This window comes from Melospiza georgiana, chromosome 27 (genome assembly GCF_028018845.1).
Source record: "Melospiza georgiana isolate bMelGeo1 chromosome 27, bMelGeo1.pri, whole genome shotgun sequence".
NCBI lineage: Eukaryota > Metazoa > Chordata > Aves > Passeriformes > Passerellidae > Melospiza > Melospiza georgiana.
Window position 1 is genome coordinate 1,355,956 of NC_080456.1, and position 16,770 is coordinate 1,372,725.

At 41.6% G+C, this 16,770-nt stretch overlaps 1 protein-coding gene across 3 annotated transcripts in view; it reads left to right on the forward strand.

Moving 5' to 3' along the window:
• Positions 1–16,770, forward strand: part of PKNOX2 (PBX/knotted 1 homeobox 2) — a 107,576-nt gene that overhangs the window by 84,245 nt on the left and 6,561 nt on the right. For all 3 annotated transcript variants that reach the window (XM_058041162.1, XM_058041161.1, XM_058041163.1), the window contains 5 exons: positions 767–906; positions 5,335–5,506; positions 8,714–8,902; positions 15,313–15,445; positions 15,522–15,619. In XM_058041162.1, coding sequence (XP_057897145.1) covers positions 767–906; positions 5,335–5,506; positions 8,714–8,902; positions 15,313–15,445; positions 15,522–15,619 — 732 coding nt within the window. The remainder of the gene's footprint in view (positions 1–766; positions 907–5,334; positions 5,507–8,713; positions 8,903–15,312; positions 15,446–15,521; positions 15,620–16,770) is intronic.

The following is a 16,770-nucleotide window of genomic DNA, read 5'->3' on the forward strand; positions in this document are numbered from 1 at the left end:
CCGTCAGGAAAGCACAACAAACCCTGTTTCCATTTTATTTTATTTTATTATTTTATTTTATTTTATTTTATTTTATTTTATTTTATTTTATTTTATTTTATTTTATTTTATTTTATTTTATTTTTTTATTTATTTTATTTTATTTTATTTTATTTTATTTTATTTTATTTTATTTTATTTTATTTATTTTATTTCACATTCCTTTTCCCCTCTCTCCTTTTTCCCTGCCCTCCCCAGATGAAGGCCACAGCCCAGGAAAGCCTAGAACGTTGCATCCTGACCTCCCAAAATCCTGCGCGGAACACCATGAAACCCATCAGGAAAGCGCAACAAACGCTGTTTTCATTTTATTATATTTTATTTTACTTCACATTCTTTTTCCCCTCTCTCCTTTATCCCCTGCCCTCCTCAAATGACAGCCACAGCCCAACAGCCCAGCAAAGCCTAGAGTGCTGCATCCCAAACTCCCAAAATCCTGCGCAGAATGCTACAAAACCCGTCAGGAAAGCACAACAAACTCTGTTCTTATTTTATTATTTTATTTTATTTTATTTTATTTCACATTCTTTTTCCCCTCTATCCCCTGCCCTCCTCAGATGACTGCCACAGCCCACCAAAACCTAGAACGCTGCGTGCCAAACTCCCCAAATCCTGCGCGGAACACCGCGAAACCCATCAGGAAAGCGCAGCAAACCCTGTTTTCATTTTATTGGATTTTATTTCACATCTCTTTTTCCCTCTTTCCTTTATCCCCTGCCCTCCCCAGATGACAGCCACAGCCCAGCAGCCCACCAAAGCCCAGCCCGTGCACCTCACCACGCCGGCGGCAGCCGCCAACGCGCCGGTGCCGTCAGCAGGCGGCGACCCCCAGGCACAGCTGGAGGCCGACAAGAGGGCTGTCTACAGGTGAGGCAAGATAATTGCATTCATTAACGCCTTTTAATTAATGGCTTCATTGTTGGAATGCATCAATTATTGCATTATTGTGGGTTGTTGCGTCAGTTCGGCGATGCATTAATTAATGCACCAGTTATTTGATGCATTCGTTGTTATGATGCATTATTAATCTGCTGCTCTTCTAATGCATTACTTAACACACGGGAAGGGGGGAATTAGCAATTAGCTCCTTTTTAGCAATAATAACCATTGATTGTAACGTGTGGTGGTGGAGCTCCTTCGTGGATGTTGTTCTGCAGCATCTCTGCCCCCTCAAAATATTACAAAAAATCCCAAATTTACTTTTTGGGGGCAAAGTCTCGTGATTTGGGGCTGAACAAGGAGTGAAGTCACACATTAACCTGAAATGTGCAGTTCCTGTATCTGCACAGGATGTGGGCAGTGATGGATGACTCCTCCAGTCCATTTTTTGTCAATTTGGGCATAATAATACATAATATTTTAATATATGCAGTAACGTTATTATATAACTGCTATAAGTACTGTTTTAATTATGTAAATAGTATAATTATATAAGTAATATGTAATTATACAAGTGATATGTGATAATTTACAAATCGTAGAGCAATGATGCAAGAGTAACAATTTTCTAATATAATTAGGATTAAAGTTTAAGGTTTAGGATTAACCTATCAATGACCAGGGCTGTGGGGGCTTGTGAACCAAAAAATTGCAGGTTAGACTTGAAGGAAATAAAATATTTGCCCTCCAAATATCAAATATTACAAGGCTGAAAGGTCTGAAAAAGTGGATGAAAGGATGGGATAAACTCACTCTTTCCCAGGAAAACACCAAGGATTATTTACTGAAGGCCTCTCAGTGATGGAAATCATTTCCTCAAAGCAAAAGAAGACATTTGAGGGCAAAATTACATTTCTTTGCCCTTCCTTGAAGAGTTCTGCAGCATTTGTGGGATAAAGGGAAGAAAACAAACCCCACCCCACCTTGGAGTTTTCACAGCCTTAATTGGAAGGTCAAAGACATGGGAAAAACACCTTGTGGGAGGTATTCCTCCAGAAAACTGGGGGGAAATTGTTGTCCAGCTCCATGTGTGCACTTATTGCCCAAACCTGGATGCTTAATTTTGGGTACTGACTGAAATAACCCCACAAATATATTTTTATATAAAACAAATATATCCTACTATATATTTATGCAGTACATTATATATATGCATAAAATTAACTTTTTTTTTGCTGAGTATCTCCCTATCCAGTGGTTCAAATGGATGCTGTGTATGTCATTAGGTATCAAAAGCACACAAAGATTTTTCTTAGCCCTCCCAGGTCCATTTCCCTCCACCCAAACCAATGGATTTTTTGTTAATTTTCAATAATTGCACCAAGGCAGAAGGCATTGGCTGTGAGCATCAGTCGATCAAGCTGGAGGGAAATTGCTGGGAAAATGTGATGGGAAATATAAAAACCCATGGACAAGTCACCCTGCCGGGTTTTATGCCCTACCAGGAGGTTTATCACCCGTTAAAAAATAGAAAAAAAGGGGAAAAAATAAATCCTTGCCCACCCTTGTTGGTGTGGGAGCAGCTTGGCAGGGACTGGTCCAGCAGTGCCACTGCTCAGCTGCAATTTTCTCCCAGCTAAAGTGTTTTCTTGACTTTATGCAACAGTGGGGCTGGGACTTCCCAATGGATTTTGGACCAGAGAAGATGATGCTTAAACCACCCAAGCACCACAAATTGGGTTTTTCCAAGTGGATTTCTTTGCATTAAGTTTGATGGGGGGGGCTTTTTGTGGGGTTATTTTTTATTGTTTGGGGTTTTTTTGTTTTGTTTTGGGTTGTTTGAGGGTTTTTCAGGGGAAAAAGAGTGAAAAAAAATAAAATTCCTGTTGTGACATGCCCGCTGTGCTGCTGGCTCGGCTGAAGGTGGGAAATTAGGCCATTAGAGGAATTCATTCCTCTTTATTAGCCCGTGTCGAATCCTTTTTATTAGTGGCTGCAAACGACCTCTCTCCTGCAGGAAAATGTCAGGGCTGGTTCAGCCCTTTCATTTGGAGGATTCCCTGGCAGAAAAAAACCCCAACTAAACAAACCAAGTTTTTTTTTTTTTTTTCAAAACTAAATCACTAAAAGCAGATTTTTCTACCCCAAAACTCTTCTTTGTGCCATAGGGTTGGTTTTCCTCCTCTGTAACATCCACAGTGAGGAAAATCCTCCTGATTCCCCTGTGCACCCTGGATATCCATCTATTCTCCCCACTGCAAATTTTATGGCAAAAAGGGGCTCCAGCTCTTAATTTTTATGCCACAACCTCCACCTGCTGTGGTGGGCCGTCATTTCCTTTGCATGGTGTGAGCATGGAAAGGCTGGAAATAAGGAAAACCTGGTTTGGGTTGGTTTTTTCCGTACAAAAATGAAAAAAAGCCAAACCAAATTCCACAATAATTTGGCATAAAGCTCATGGCAAACCCCCAAATTCCAGCATTCCTCGAGACGGCTCTCAGAGGGTGCCCTTGGTGCCTCCTTTAACCCATCCCTAGGGGTCTTGGCCCCCTGATTTCCCCTTGTGTTTGTTTTTGTCATTTTTAAAAATATAGATATTTTAAATTTGGGGTGTTTTTTTTTTGTTTGTTTAATGTTATTTTATCTTATTTGGTGTTTATTTAATTGTTTTGTTCCATTTAATTTTATTTTTACTTATTGGTGGATTTGATCGAATTGGATTCCGCTTTGGTTTTTTTATTTTATCTTAGGTTTAAAATTTTTTTTATTCCACTTTATTTTCAGCTGAAAAGCAAACCATTGTCACCTCAGCCATATTCCTTCCTCCTCCTACTCTCTGCCAGCCCCAAACCTTTTCTGGGGGCCCAGAGCAGCGTTTTCCCCATTGTCAATACTGAGGAGCACGGGGTGACACTGGCCTTAATGCAACCCCTCAAAGAAAAGGGGCTCAAATATCTCAGGGGCTGCAACCCCCTTTTCCCTCCGCACACCCCCATCCTTGGGGTAATTCCATACCTCTGCTCCTAATTGTTGGAGCAGCTCTGGAAATGGCAGCAGGCACCTGCTGCGGTGGCACCGTTCATAAGTCCCAATAATTCAACTTTCCGCCTGGAATTTGCCTTTCATATCCCCTGGCTAAGCTCCAGCGGGGCGACTGAAATTATGAAATGATTTCCCCCCCTCACCACTCTCTGCTCCAGCCTCGGTGAATCTTGCATTAAACCAGGATCAGGACAGATTAAACTATAATATGCTGTGGTATTAGCGGCTGCAAATGAAGACTTAGCCAAGGGGTTTAACCCCTTCGCCTGACTCCGGCTCAAAGAGGCTGTCAGGAGGTGATTCATAATCATCTTTTGGACCATCTTTTGGAGATAAAATGGTGGAGCCAATCCCATTGTGCCCGGGTAACTGGAGTGCTGTGGGAGGCCATTCCTGCAGGAGCATTTTGCATTTCTGTCTGGAAAGACTCCATAAAACATTTTTGATTTGAATTTGCACAGCTGGAGGGGCTCGTTGAGGCTTGCCCTAAGCCGTGGTCTTCACCCCTGTATTGTCCACGAGCTCTGGTGCTGTTTGTGTGTTTGCATTTTATATTGCATCATCATTGGAGAGATTTGGGTTTCAAGAAGAGCTATAAATCTTTGTTTTCAAGATGAGCTCATGGTAAGAAAGAAGTGGGATTTGACCCATCTTTGTGGACTTGTCAGAGGTGCAAAGAGCCCATAACAAGGTTGATCCATAGGATTCTGCAGGCAGATAGAAGTCCCCATCCATCAACTCCAACCAAAAAGACATTTTGAGGTGAAATATTACCATCCATGAGCAGGTGCTAATGTCCATCCTTGAAAGGAAAAGCCACTTGGACAGCAGATGGCTCCAGGACATCTTGGCTATGTCCAAGACTTAACCTTTTTGCCTGTTTAGGAAATGCTGACTTTGGTGCAATGATGGAAAACACCATGGAACAAGCCTGATGGAGGAGATAGTGAATTGTACAATTTTAAAGCTTTTTTTTTTGTTGTGGTTGTTGAAAGAGATCAAGAGGGTCCACTTCCAGTGTGACTTGGGAGTGAGGTTTGCATGACCAGGTTCTTAGAGACTGGGAGGGAATGGATGGATGGATGGATGGATGGATGGATGGATGGATGGATGGATGGATGGATGATGGATGGATGGATGATGGATGGATGGATGGATGATGGATGGATGGATGGATGGATGGATGGATGGATGGATGGATGGATGGATGGATGGATGGATGGATGGATGGATGGATGGATGGAGGGATGGATGGGTGGATGCATAGATGGATGGATGGATGGATGGATGGATGGATGGAGGGATGGATGGGTAAAGTTGGACATGGGACCCAAAACAGTGGGCCTTATGGGTGTTCTCATTTTTCCTCTGCAGGCACCCTCTTTTCCCCCTGCTGACGCTGCTCTTTGAGAAGTGTGAGCAGGCCACGCAGGGCTCAGAGTGCATCACCTCGGCCAGCTTCGATGTCGACATCGAGAACTTTGTCCACCAGCAGGAGCAGGAACACAAGCCCTTCTTCAGCGACGACCCCGAGCTGGACAACCTGGTATAGGCAGCTGGGGCTTGGCAGATGATTCCTGGGGGTTGTTGAAAAGTTAGGGGGTGAGGAACAAATGAAGATCTACCACCATGTCTCTGGGGCTCTGTAGTGCTGGCCATCTTGGCCTTTTGAGACCTTCTCCAGCACCTTCTTGGAGACATTTTCCAGAAGATCCCCTGTAAGAATAACCTCCCTGCCCCTTTTTATCCCACACAACCTCCATGGGGTCAACAAGGTTCCTGAAAACAACTGGGATTATTGGTTGGTTTGTGCCCCAAGAGTTGCAGTCTCTGTAGGAATTACTGCTCCACAGTGCAACGTACAGTAGTGTCAGCAGGCTTGTCTGCCACCATCTGGTTTGAAGTGTCATGGCCAGCTCATGTCCTAGGAGCAGGGCAGAATGAAAACTTCATGGAAAAAGTTATGGAAAAGGTCATGGATCTCAACAGTTTGGAACACTTGGACTGGCTCTGGTGGATTCCCTGCCATATCAACTCAAATTCCCTGCTGCATCCATTGCTGCTGGATGGTGCCTCAGAAGACTCTGCTTTGGATTTCTCTTGTGTGGACCTCAGGAAATATCCCCAAATCCTGGTATTTTTCCCAGAAGAGCATCCACACATGGTCTCCATGGCAAACGTGGGTAGAAAAGTTCATGGCACTGTCCTGATGCTCCACAAACAGATTTTCAAGGTCTGAGAGAGAATTCTGCACACCTCTGATGATGCAAACAGCAAAACAACTCCCCTGAGGGGTCTGTGTCCCCTGGGACTTGTAGAAGAGGGATTTCCATCCCAAAAATAAAGAAGCAAAATCAGGCAATTCATAGGCTCCTTTTTCCAAGTATTGCAGGTATCAAGGAGGGGATTTTGAATGGTGATATCACAAAGGGAAGAACTAGCAAAACTTGTCTAGGTGCAAGAACTACTGTTTTTTAAAAAAAGCAAGAGAAGATTTGAACATGAAGTAAAATCCCACATGTTTGTACCCAGCTTCAACTTGTGGTGAAGAGTTTTTTAACATCCTTAAAACAAAAGTCTGCAGAAGGCCCTCCAAAAAATTTGGAGGCCAGGCAAAGCCCCCCTTTTGCATATTGCTAAACTCATTTTGCAATAACTTGTAGTCAAGAACAGAAATTGCTCCGGGACAAGCAATCAACAAAACCCAAACAACTCACAAGAACCCAATAACCCAAACAATGTTTGGGATTATTTCAGTTTTTGGACTAAACAAATGCTGAGGTGCACCAACAAACCCCCACTGCATTAAATTGCATAAAAATGGGTGTAAGGATCTATCAGGAGTAGAGAAATTGAGGAAAGGAAGGAAAAAGAATCTAAAATTTTGGGAAGGATAAACCTATTTCTGTACATATCAAGATGAAACATCACCAGCAAATAATCAGGGCAGGAAATGTATCCACACTGGCTATTTTCAGGCTTTGTGTGGTTTTTAAAAAAAAGAAACCCACATCACACCAATCATGTTTTTTAGGCATATTCTGAAGCAACTCTTGCTGCCAAGGTGAAATTTGGCCATGTGCAGTTGGGTTGGTCCCACTGATCCCATGTGTAACCTTACAGACTTGATACATTCATATTCATATATTTCTGTATCTGTTGCTGTATCTTTCTATGTATCTATATCTCTGTTTATCTGGGTTTGCCTGGTTCTAGTACATAGCTGGGTGTATATTTTCTATCCAATGCCCAGAACTCCACCAAAAAAGGAGGAGCCATGCACCTCAGTGTGGGTAACCTGCATCAAGACAGAGGAGATGGTTGATTTGATGCTGGAGGAGCACATTCCTCTCGTTGGGAGGGAATTTTGGGTTAAAAACTCTTGCAGTGCTCAAAACTCAACATTTGAACCTGCTCTTGAGCTGTCACTTTTCCTCTATTTACATTGTCCTTATTTTGGTTGTTGTTATTTTTTGGGTTTTGTTTTTCCTTTTTTTTTTTTTTTAACACCACCCATTTGCCAGAAACTGGTGATGGCACAGCAGGGCTAAAAAGGCCAGTGGCATTAGCTATCATTAGGATAAGAGTCATGTATTCCTCGCTGCCAAGATGCACATAATTAGAAATTAGAAAAAGGTCAGATCTCACCATTATCAACTCAATCAGCTGCCGAGTGCCACACAGTCAATTAATTCAGCATCTGTATTTTTTACAACCCCGCGCACGTACGCCGTCGGACTGTAACTCTTTATCCGGACAGATATACGACGCAGCGGAGCAGGGACATAAAATGAGACCCTAAGCAAATGAGCTGAGATAATTGAGAGATTTATTTTTTTACATATATGTGTCAGGTCTTCTTGCCTTTGCCCTTGAATATTGACTTTCATGGCCGGTGAGCCCTGGGAGGATGCGGAAATCCTGGGGACGACACCTCCACCTTGTGCTTTGCCTGTGTCAACTGCTGAGGAGGGAAAAAAAAGAAGAAAAAAAAAAATAAAAAAAAGCAAAAAAAGGAAGATAAATAAAAGATTTTTCCAGCCTCAACCTATCATCCCTGTTGTTCACGAACCAAAAATTCACTTTCTCTGCCACTGGAGTTTGGCCCTGGATTTTTCAGGATGTTTCCCAACCATGGCAACTTGCAGTTTGTAAAGATGACCACTAAAATTTGCAAGTTAAAAACACTCTTTGAAATGCAAAGACGCTTTGTTACATAAAACCGGATTTATTGCCCCGGAGTGAATAGCTGAAATTTTATATATTATGCAAGATTTCAAACAGCGGCTGTAAAACTTAAGGTTTCAGCTCGGCGAGAGGAATGTTTTATGTGTAAATTTTTTAAGGTTTATGGGGTACGTTTTAATGAGGCCCAGGCTTTGCACCAGCAACAGCTCACGGCTGAGCTGCAGCCCCGTAATCTTGTTAGAAGAAGTGGCCTCCAGAGAATAACCAAACACTTTTCAACAACGAGGAGATTGGCTTGTACTCTTTTTTTGGGGCATGGGGAGCAATTCCCGTGAAGGCAGTGGTGAATTTGGTGAATTTTTTCTTCTTGGATCTCATCTGATTGATGGGCAAGGCAAAGGAATGCAGATATGCAGAGGGATGGGCTCTGGGATGGGTTTTGGGCAAGAATATTCATTACTTGTGTGCGTTGAGAAAGGAAATGAATTTAATTTTGCTGTAGGGGATCAGTTCTACATTAGATTTTGGGGGAGAATCTTGATTTTAACTCTGTGCCCTCGTGCAGATGGTGAAGGCCATCCAGGTGCTGCGCATCCACCTCCTGGAGCTGGAGAAGGTCAATGAGTTGTGCAAGGACTTCTGCAACCGCTACATCACCTGCCTCAAAACCAAGATGCACAGTGACAACCTACTCAGGAACGACCTGGGGGGGCCCTACTCCCCCAACCCCTCCTCCATCAGCCTCCACCCCCAGGTAATGCCTTAAAATTCCTCTCCAATAACCATTGTTGCACTTGGGCCAGCAGCAGTTGCCAACAAGGTTTCAGACTTGCTCTACAAGAGCTGCTCCTGGAAAGTCATCACTCCATCGCCAAGAATTAAAAAATAATCCTGTGCCTTGCTCATGGAGTGCAATAAATGGTGTTGTGGCGACTTTTTTTTCCCTTTATTTTAAATGTTTTAATGTCCTTTTTTGCATGTGTTGGCAGAGCTGCAACCCCAGTGTTTGTGGCTCTGCAAGAGACTCCTAATGCTGCAGCAATTAAATGTGAGGGCAAGGGAGCTGTGCAAGTGTGTGGGAATATAAATAAGAAAGTTGCATTTTTAAATGAAAAAATGCTAGTTGTTGGCAGGAAGGAGAGAAACATCAGGATTTTCTCTACTGTTTCTCTCTCACTTTTTGTTTTAAGGCAGCTCAAAGGATTTTTGGGTCTCAGATAACTCCTTCTGGCTTTGCTGCTCCTTTTTGTGTCGCAGCAGATCTTGCAGTTCTCCCCCAGCAGGATCAACATTCCCTTTGCTTCTTCTTTGGCATAACTTGGATTTTAGCTGGGAGAAGAAGACAATTGGTGCCTCAAGGGTAGTGGAAGAGTACAAGGAAGAGAACTACAGAAATGTCACCTGAAGTAGCCAAAAGAAGTTGAACCTTGGTGGCTTTTGGGGCAAAATAAGGGACTGTAACTCAGTATTCAGAGAAGCTGCCCATGGTTGGGGTTTTCATGTGCATCTGCAGTGCAGGGAATACATCTTGGCTGCTTGCATCCCAAAAAACTTGATGCTAGATTGTGTTCCCCTACGGCATTTCCCTCTCTCAGGCTCTTGGTTTTTGGGGTAGAAAAATGGAATTTCGGGTTGCACAATCCCACCAGAAATAACTGCAGTGAACCCAAAATAACCTAGGCAGCTCCTGGAGCTCTCCCTAAAAAGGAGGGAGGTGCTGGGGCCTTCTCCAGGCTTTTGGGGCATTTTTAAGGTGGTGGAAAGGAAAAAAAAAAATCATTTTTAGCAGCTCAGCTCCAGGTGCTGCAGAGTTTGAAGCTCCCAACATGATGAGGGAAAAGCCCCCCAGAAAAGTTCAGTTTCTTATTTAGGTTCCCTGAAAGCAGCAAACCACTTAATCATTGATCTAAGAAACCCCATCCTCACTCTATATTCTAATAATCTCTAGAAATAGACTTATTATCCCTTGGCTGCTTTATGGAAGCATTCCTTATGATCAAAATTAGCAAGACACTTGCATAAAAGAGAACAATAATTGCTCAACGAGCATCTCGTTTGTAATTTATTAGTTTCTATTATTGTGCATTGCCATGGCAACAGCTCACATCCCGGGTGATGAGAGAGATGTTAGATATGAGCCGACAAAGCTCCCGGTCCCAGCAAATGGAGATGCACGTTTTTTATCAGTAATTTTCATGAAAATAATAAGTGAGGGAGTTAATGAGATGGAAAGCCGTCCTGTGGCTATTGTGAATTTTTGTCCCCCCCTCCCTCCTTCCTTTTTTTTTTTTTTTTTTTAAGTGTTGATCTAATTAGAATGCATCGGTCAGGAAAAGTAATGAGGATTTAGTGTCTCACAAAGAGGTGGGGATCATATCAGAAAATTAGCACGAGTCTTTGGAAAATCATCAGGCCCATGGAGAGGTACCAAGAGCTTCTGATTCCTGGAAACCCAGAGCTGCTGCCATTTCCCTTCTGGGCCAGGCTTGAAAGTTGAGGAATTCAAGTGAGGATTTGGAGGCAGTTGTGAAATAAATGGGAACACACCCAGGAAAAACCCAACTGGAGGGGAAATGTTGGCTCAGCCCCTGAGGGATTTTCAGCAGGTGGAGCTGAAATATTCACAGAGATGGTTCACGATAGAGCCACCATCTCATCTGGTCATGGGATAAGGGTGACAGACCAGTGACAACACAAAGGCAAACATTTTCCAACTACACCATGCCAAGTGCTTGAGTGCTTCAGCTCTTTGAGTCTACTTGAGTTTGCATGGATAAAGAAAGGTAGAAATGCTCCATATCCATCAGCTGAGTTTTAGAGGGTAAGGATGCTCCAGAGAGCTGAAAAATCATGAGATTGGTGTTTAAAAAATGGCAAGTGGGATCATTTCTCTAATTTTCAGCCTGTTGGTTTCATGCTGAGGGGATGTGCATAGGCCATTAATTCAGGATTTTAAAAAAATCTAAATAATGAAATGTAATTAGTATCAATGAAGGAGGTGTCCCAGCAAATAGGTTTTCTTAGGATTTGGAAAGAACATCAATCATTTGATGTTCAGATACACCAAGTTTGTCATGAAAGTGAAATATTTCAGGTTTTGGATAAGTTTTTTACCACAGGACATGTTAAAAAAATATGGGCACACAATAACAAGGATATCAACCAAAACTGGGGAAACAATGCCTGGACCTGTGAAAATGTCATCTCAGGACAATCTGTTGGAATTCCCTGGTGTACCCAAAAAGGATGGTCCTTTGCCTGCTGCTATTTCTGCTGTCTAAGATGGAAAAAGCAAGAATTTTTGGAGATGCAAAATGCCTGAGATGATGGGGAGATGAGAGAACACTCAGACAAGGTGTTTTGGCTGTTGCTGAAATCTTCTCACGTCGCCAGGTCCACAGATGATTCCTGATGTGTGACAAGTTTGGGTGACAGGCTGGGTCTTTCCCATGTGATGAGTCTTCCCTGAACTTTCATAACCTTACAAAGATTTTTGTACCCTCTTTCCTCCATTGCTTCTTCATTTTGTGCTTTGCTTTGTCTTGTGATTGAGTTGTTGCCCCTTTGTCCTGCAAGTCCACCAAGCAATCAATTCCTCTTCTATTTTTGTTGGTTGCTTTTCACTTGGCTTCATTCTTCTACCTCAAGTCCTCATTGGGCCCTTTTTTAGCCCCCTCCCTTTATTTAGTGAGTATTTTTGAGCTGTTTCTGACCAGGATGGGAGAGGGGAGGTCCTTCTTCCATGGAAGAGGGAGGAAACCAATTTAAATCAATGTTTAATTTCAACTTTCCTTTGATGTCAAAGGAGTCCTCATTGTTCTCTACTTGCAAGAAAAAAACAGTTGCAAAACCAATCAGATTGGGAAGCACAGCACTGCCAGGGACATTTAAATGGAATCAAATTTTGGTTTTTTCAGCTCTTGTTTCAGATTGGCAGAGTTTGAATGGGCATTTTCAGGACAGCGTTTCTTCTTCTCACATTAGTTCTCCACAGAATCAGAGGATGGTGTTGGAAGGGACCTTAAAGCCCATCTTGTTCCAACACCCTGCCAAGGGCAGGGACACCTTCCACTGGCCCAAGCTGCTGGTGGACAGTCCATTTGGTGGGACTCAATGCTGTTCTTCTCTTTATAGATCTTCATTTATCCAAAGTTTGCTCTGTGATCAGCCCTGCATTCCTCTTTATTTAAAGCCAATTTTTTTCTCATCGTCATGCACCCATCCATTCACAAAGTCCAAATTATCATACATGGCTTTGAGTTTGGCCACCTCTTTCTTGGCAAACCCATGGGTTTCTTTTTTTTTCCTCCAACTAATCCCAACTTCCCTCAGCACAAGTGATTTTCAGAGTTAGGATGAGACAGATTTTGACACATGGTGTACCACCCAAAAATGAATGTCTGTGTCACAAAGCACAAAGGCAAGGACAGCAGCTCAAGTAGCACTGAATTTTAGCACTTTCTTACAATTTAGCACTTGGACATTTTCCTTATTGTAAGAAAGGGGTTTTTTTTTGTGTCATGTCCCAGATCTTTTTCTTCACTGACGTGACTTTTAAGTGGGAGAATTCTTGTTTTGCTGTTGATCAGTGCTGAGATGTGGGTCTGCAGAGACACCTAGTGATGCGTTTGTTTCCACACTCAGATTTCAAAATTGCCAAAAGCATTTCAGCTTGAGGGTGGTGCAGCACCAGCACAGGGTGCCCAGAGCAGCTGTGGCTGCCCCTGGAGCCCTGGAATGTCCAAGGCCAGGCTGGACAGGGCTGGGAGCAGCCTGGGATGGTGGAAGGTGTCCCTGCCATGGCAGGAGGTGGAACAAGATGAGCTTTAAGATCCCTTCCCACCCAAACCATTCTGTGATTCCATGAACTTCCTTGAGTCTCAAAATATAAAATATATAAAATATTTTCCACTGCAGAACAGAACAGCCTAACAGAATTTGGCTGACATTTGCAATCTGAGGCAATTGGTATGCAAAATATATTTTTTTTAAATCTTCTTGGAGATATCTCTCTATATTTATTTGAAGGTGGAGCCTCCACTTCCATTGGGTCACTTTGGTTTCACAGTTCTGTTGCAGAAAGACCATTAATTCCTTTAATGGCTCTTTCTAATAATTACCAATATTCTGCCCTTTTGGACACCAGTGAGATGGTGTTTTGGGAGAGTTTTCCTCTACCTCACAAAAACAATGGCAATTTTTATCATCACAAAATACTGTTGAAAATGGCTTTGACCATCCTATCTGGAAACAGCAGTTTCTTATTCCCATTTTCTGATATTCCAAATCGCTTTTACACAACACACTTCCAAAAATGGTGTTCTGGATGTCCTTCTTTAGGAAAAATCATGGAAAGACAAGGAAGGGGAGGAAAGCTAGAGGTCTTCAAGCTGCTCCAAACTTCTGGTTGCACCTGGCCACATCCAGCTGCTTTTTGGTGTTCTCCTGGGCCACTTTTGCTTTTTAATGAATATTTCCACTGTGTTTATCAGCTGGATCCTTTGCCAGGGCCAAATCCAAGAGTGTGCAGAAGAAACTGATTTTTACTCTCCATATCCTGAGAGATATTCATTTCTCAAACTGAAAACTACATCCCCCAGAAGACTGGAGGTGGGGAAGGAATACTAAAAAAAAAAAAAATACAAGTATTTGACACTCATATTTGCATTTTTAAAATTAATTCAGCTGTGGTAAGGAATGTCTGGGAATCAAATGAAAAATTCACAGCAATTGCAGCAAAATTTGCGGATAAGAAAAACAGCAGAAGTAACTTGTGGCAGAGGAATTGGGTCCAACATTTTGGAATTGGCATCACAGGAGGGGAAAGTGCCATGAGGGGATTTTAAAAGCAAAAGCCTGACATTTATTGAGAGTGATGGCACAGGCAAAGCAGTGGTGATTGGTGGGGGAAAAGTTACATAATGTGATGGGGAGAAGGGGAAAAAAGGAGCAGACCTCAGGTTTTTTCACATTTCCTTGGTTGGCTTTTCCAGTGTCACTGCACATCACTAATCCAGGGAAGTTCTCTTTCCTTAACCCAAATGATAGGATTCCTGAAGAAATGCATGAAAACATAGGAAAAATGAATTAAAAGGTGAAAAAAATCCCCTTTGTTGATATTATGTTCAGCACTTGAGAACCAGCTGGCCACCAGGGAAATGATGCAGAATGGGAAAGTCAGTAGAAAAGGGACAAAAAAAAAGAGTGCAGTTTTATTTCTATTCCAGTTGGGTGAATTAGAGAGATATAGTTATCTTTGGTTTATTTTAAAATGATCATTTTATCAATATTACCAATGTTATTTGCAAAATCCTACCTGTGTGGAAGCTTGAATTGCCCCATATTCCCCCCGCAGCCTCAATTGTGGCACTCCTCCCTTCCCAAAATGTCACATTAAATACTCAAATAGTCATTTAAATATTAAAATAAATAATCAAATAATCATCCCATTTGGGGTCTTTTGGTGTTGCTCCAGAGATGGGCCTTAAAGTAAAATTACAGCTTTTGGCTCAAAAAATTGTCCATTTTTGCAAGAAATTAGCTTAAAGCTTCAAGGAGTTATTTCAGTGGGGTTATATTATTATTAACTTTATTATTTTACTCTAAGGTAAACTGTGCTGCTCACCCTGTATTTTAGCAAAGGTTGCATCATCCAGTCCCAGTCAAAGCACCAAAAAAAGAGAAATGTTAAGAAAGAAAAAGAAAAAATAAATTCCTTTTGGTCCCTTGTGATTTTTTTTTTCCCTTTCATATTTTTTAATGGAAAATAGTAACTGCACAAAGAAAACTGCACAAAGGAAAAGGGAACTGCACAAAAGTTTGGTGAAGATGCTAAATGGGGGTTTGTACAGCATAAACACTTTTTTCCAACTTTTTTTTGCAGTTGCAACAAACTGAAAAATCCTGTTTCCTGCCATTTTTCCCGTTGAAACACCAAAATTAAAAAAAAAAAATAATATAGGGGGGGGACAAAAAAATGAAACTTTCAGGCTGAAATGGATGTGTTTGGTGTTTTGTTTTGTGCAGGAGATACTGCAGAAAACAATTTCCTGCCATTTTCCCCGTTGAACCACCAAAATAAATAAAAAAAAAAATTAGGGGGAGGGGACAAAAAGCGAAACTTTGGTGCTGCCATGGACGTGTTTGGTGTTTTGTTTTGTGCAGGAGATGCTGCAGAGCTCTCCAGCAGCGCTGCCGCCGGCCTCCAACCCCCCTGCGGGCATCGTGGTGCCCGCGGCCACTCTGCCCCCTGGCAACCTGGCCATGGGCACTGGCAGCAGCTCGCCCGCCGTGCCAGGTAGGCAGGGCAGGGGAGGTGTGGGCAGGGGGCACTTTGGGGGTTTGGGTGCCCCCACTCGTGTTTTTTGCCATAGGTGGAGCCTTGTACCAGCCCGTGACGATGGTGACGTCGCAGGGCCAGGTGCTCGCCCAGGCCATCACCCCTGGCGCCCTGCAGATCCCCAATGCCCAGGTAAGGCCTTGCCAGCTCCACTTTGGCACTGCAGCAGGCAGAACGCCCCCATTTCTCCATAAATTCAATCCTTGGAGTGTCTTAAATTTTTAATTAGCAAGAAACGTTGATTAAAGCCATCTGCCAGGTGCCTTTGGGGTGCCGAACAAATGATAGCCATGACCTAAGAAGTTATAACAGTACTTATGTTATTGTTATAAAATATTACAGCATATAATAATAATGTACATAATATTATTTAGTGCAATAAATAACAATATATACACAATATACAATAAACACACACATATATATATATGTAACAGTATCTGTTATTTGTAATGTGTGATAGAACTTGGTATTTTATTCTGTATGCTTTATTATATACTGTGCATTGTACATATTGCATATTCTATACTCTATATGAATAATTATATATAGGATAGGATGATTAGATAGATAGATAGATAGATAGATAGATAGATAGATAGATAGATAGATAGATAGATAGATAGACAGATATAGAGATAGATAGATAGATAGATAGATAGATAGATAGATAGATAGATAGATAGATATAGATAGATAGATAGATAGATAGACAGATATAGAGATAGAGATAGATAGATAGATAGATAGATAGATAGATAGATAGATAGATAGATAGATAGATATAGAGATAGATAGATAGATAGATAGATAGATAGATAGATAGATAGATAGATAGATAGATAGATAGATATTATGGATGATATTGCTGATATTATTGCTGATATCTATCTATAAATCTATCTATCTATCTATCTATCTATCTATCTATCTATCTATCTATCTATTTATATATAGAGGTATCTATATATATTATCTATATATCTATATCTATATCTATCTATCTATATCTATATTTATATATAGAGATATCTATATATATTATCTATATATCTATATCTATATCTATATCTATCTATCTATCTATCTATCTATCTATCTATCTATCTATCTATCTATTATTATTGCTGATATATTACAGATCTGGGATCACTGGCATTGCCTGTCCAGCACAGCCATCATGGCACTTGTGGGAAAGGCTCATTTTTAGGTCTTCCTTTCTGAATTTGGGGATATTTTTCAGCCATTTGCTCTGGTTTTATTCCTTTTTTTTCCCCCCCTGA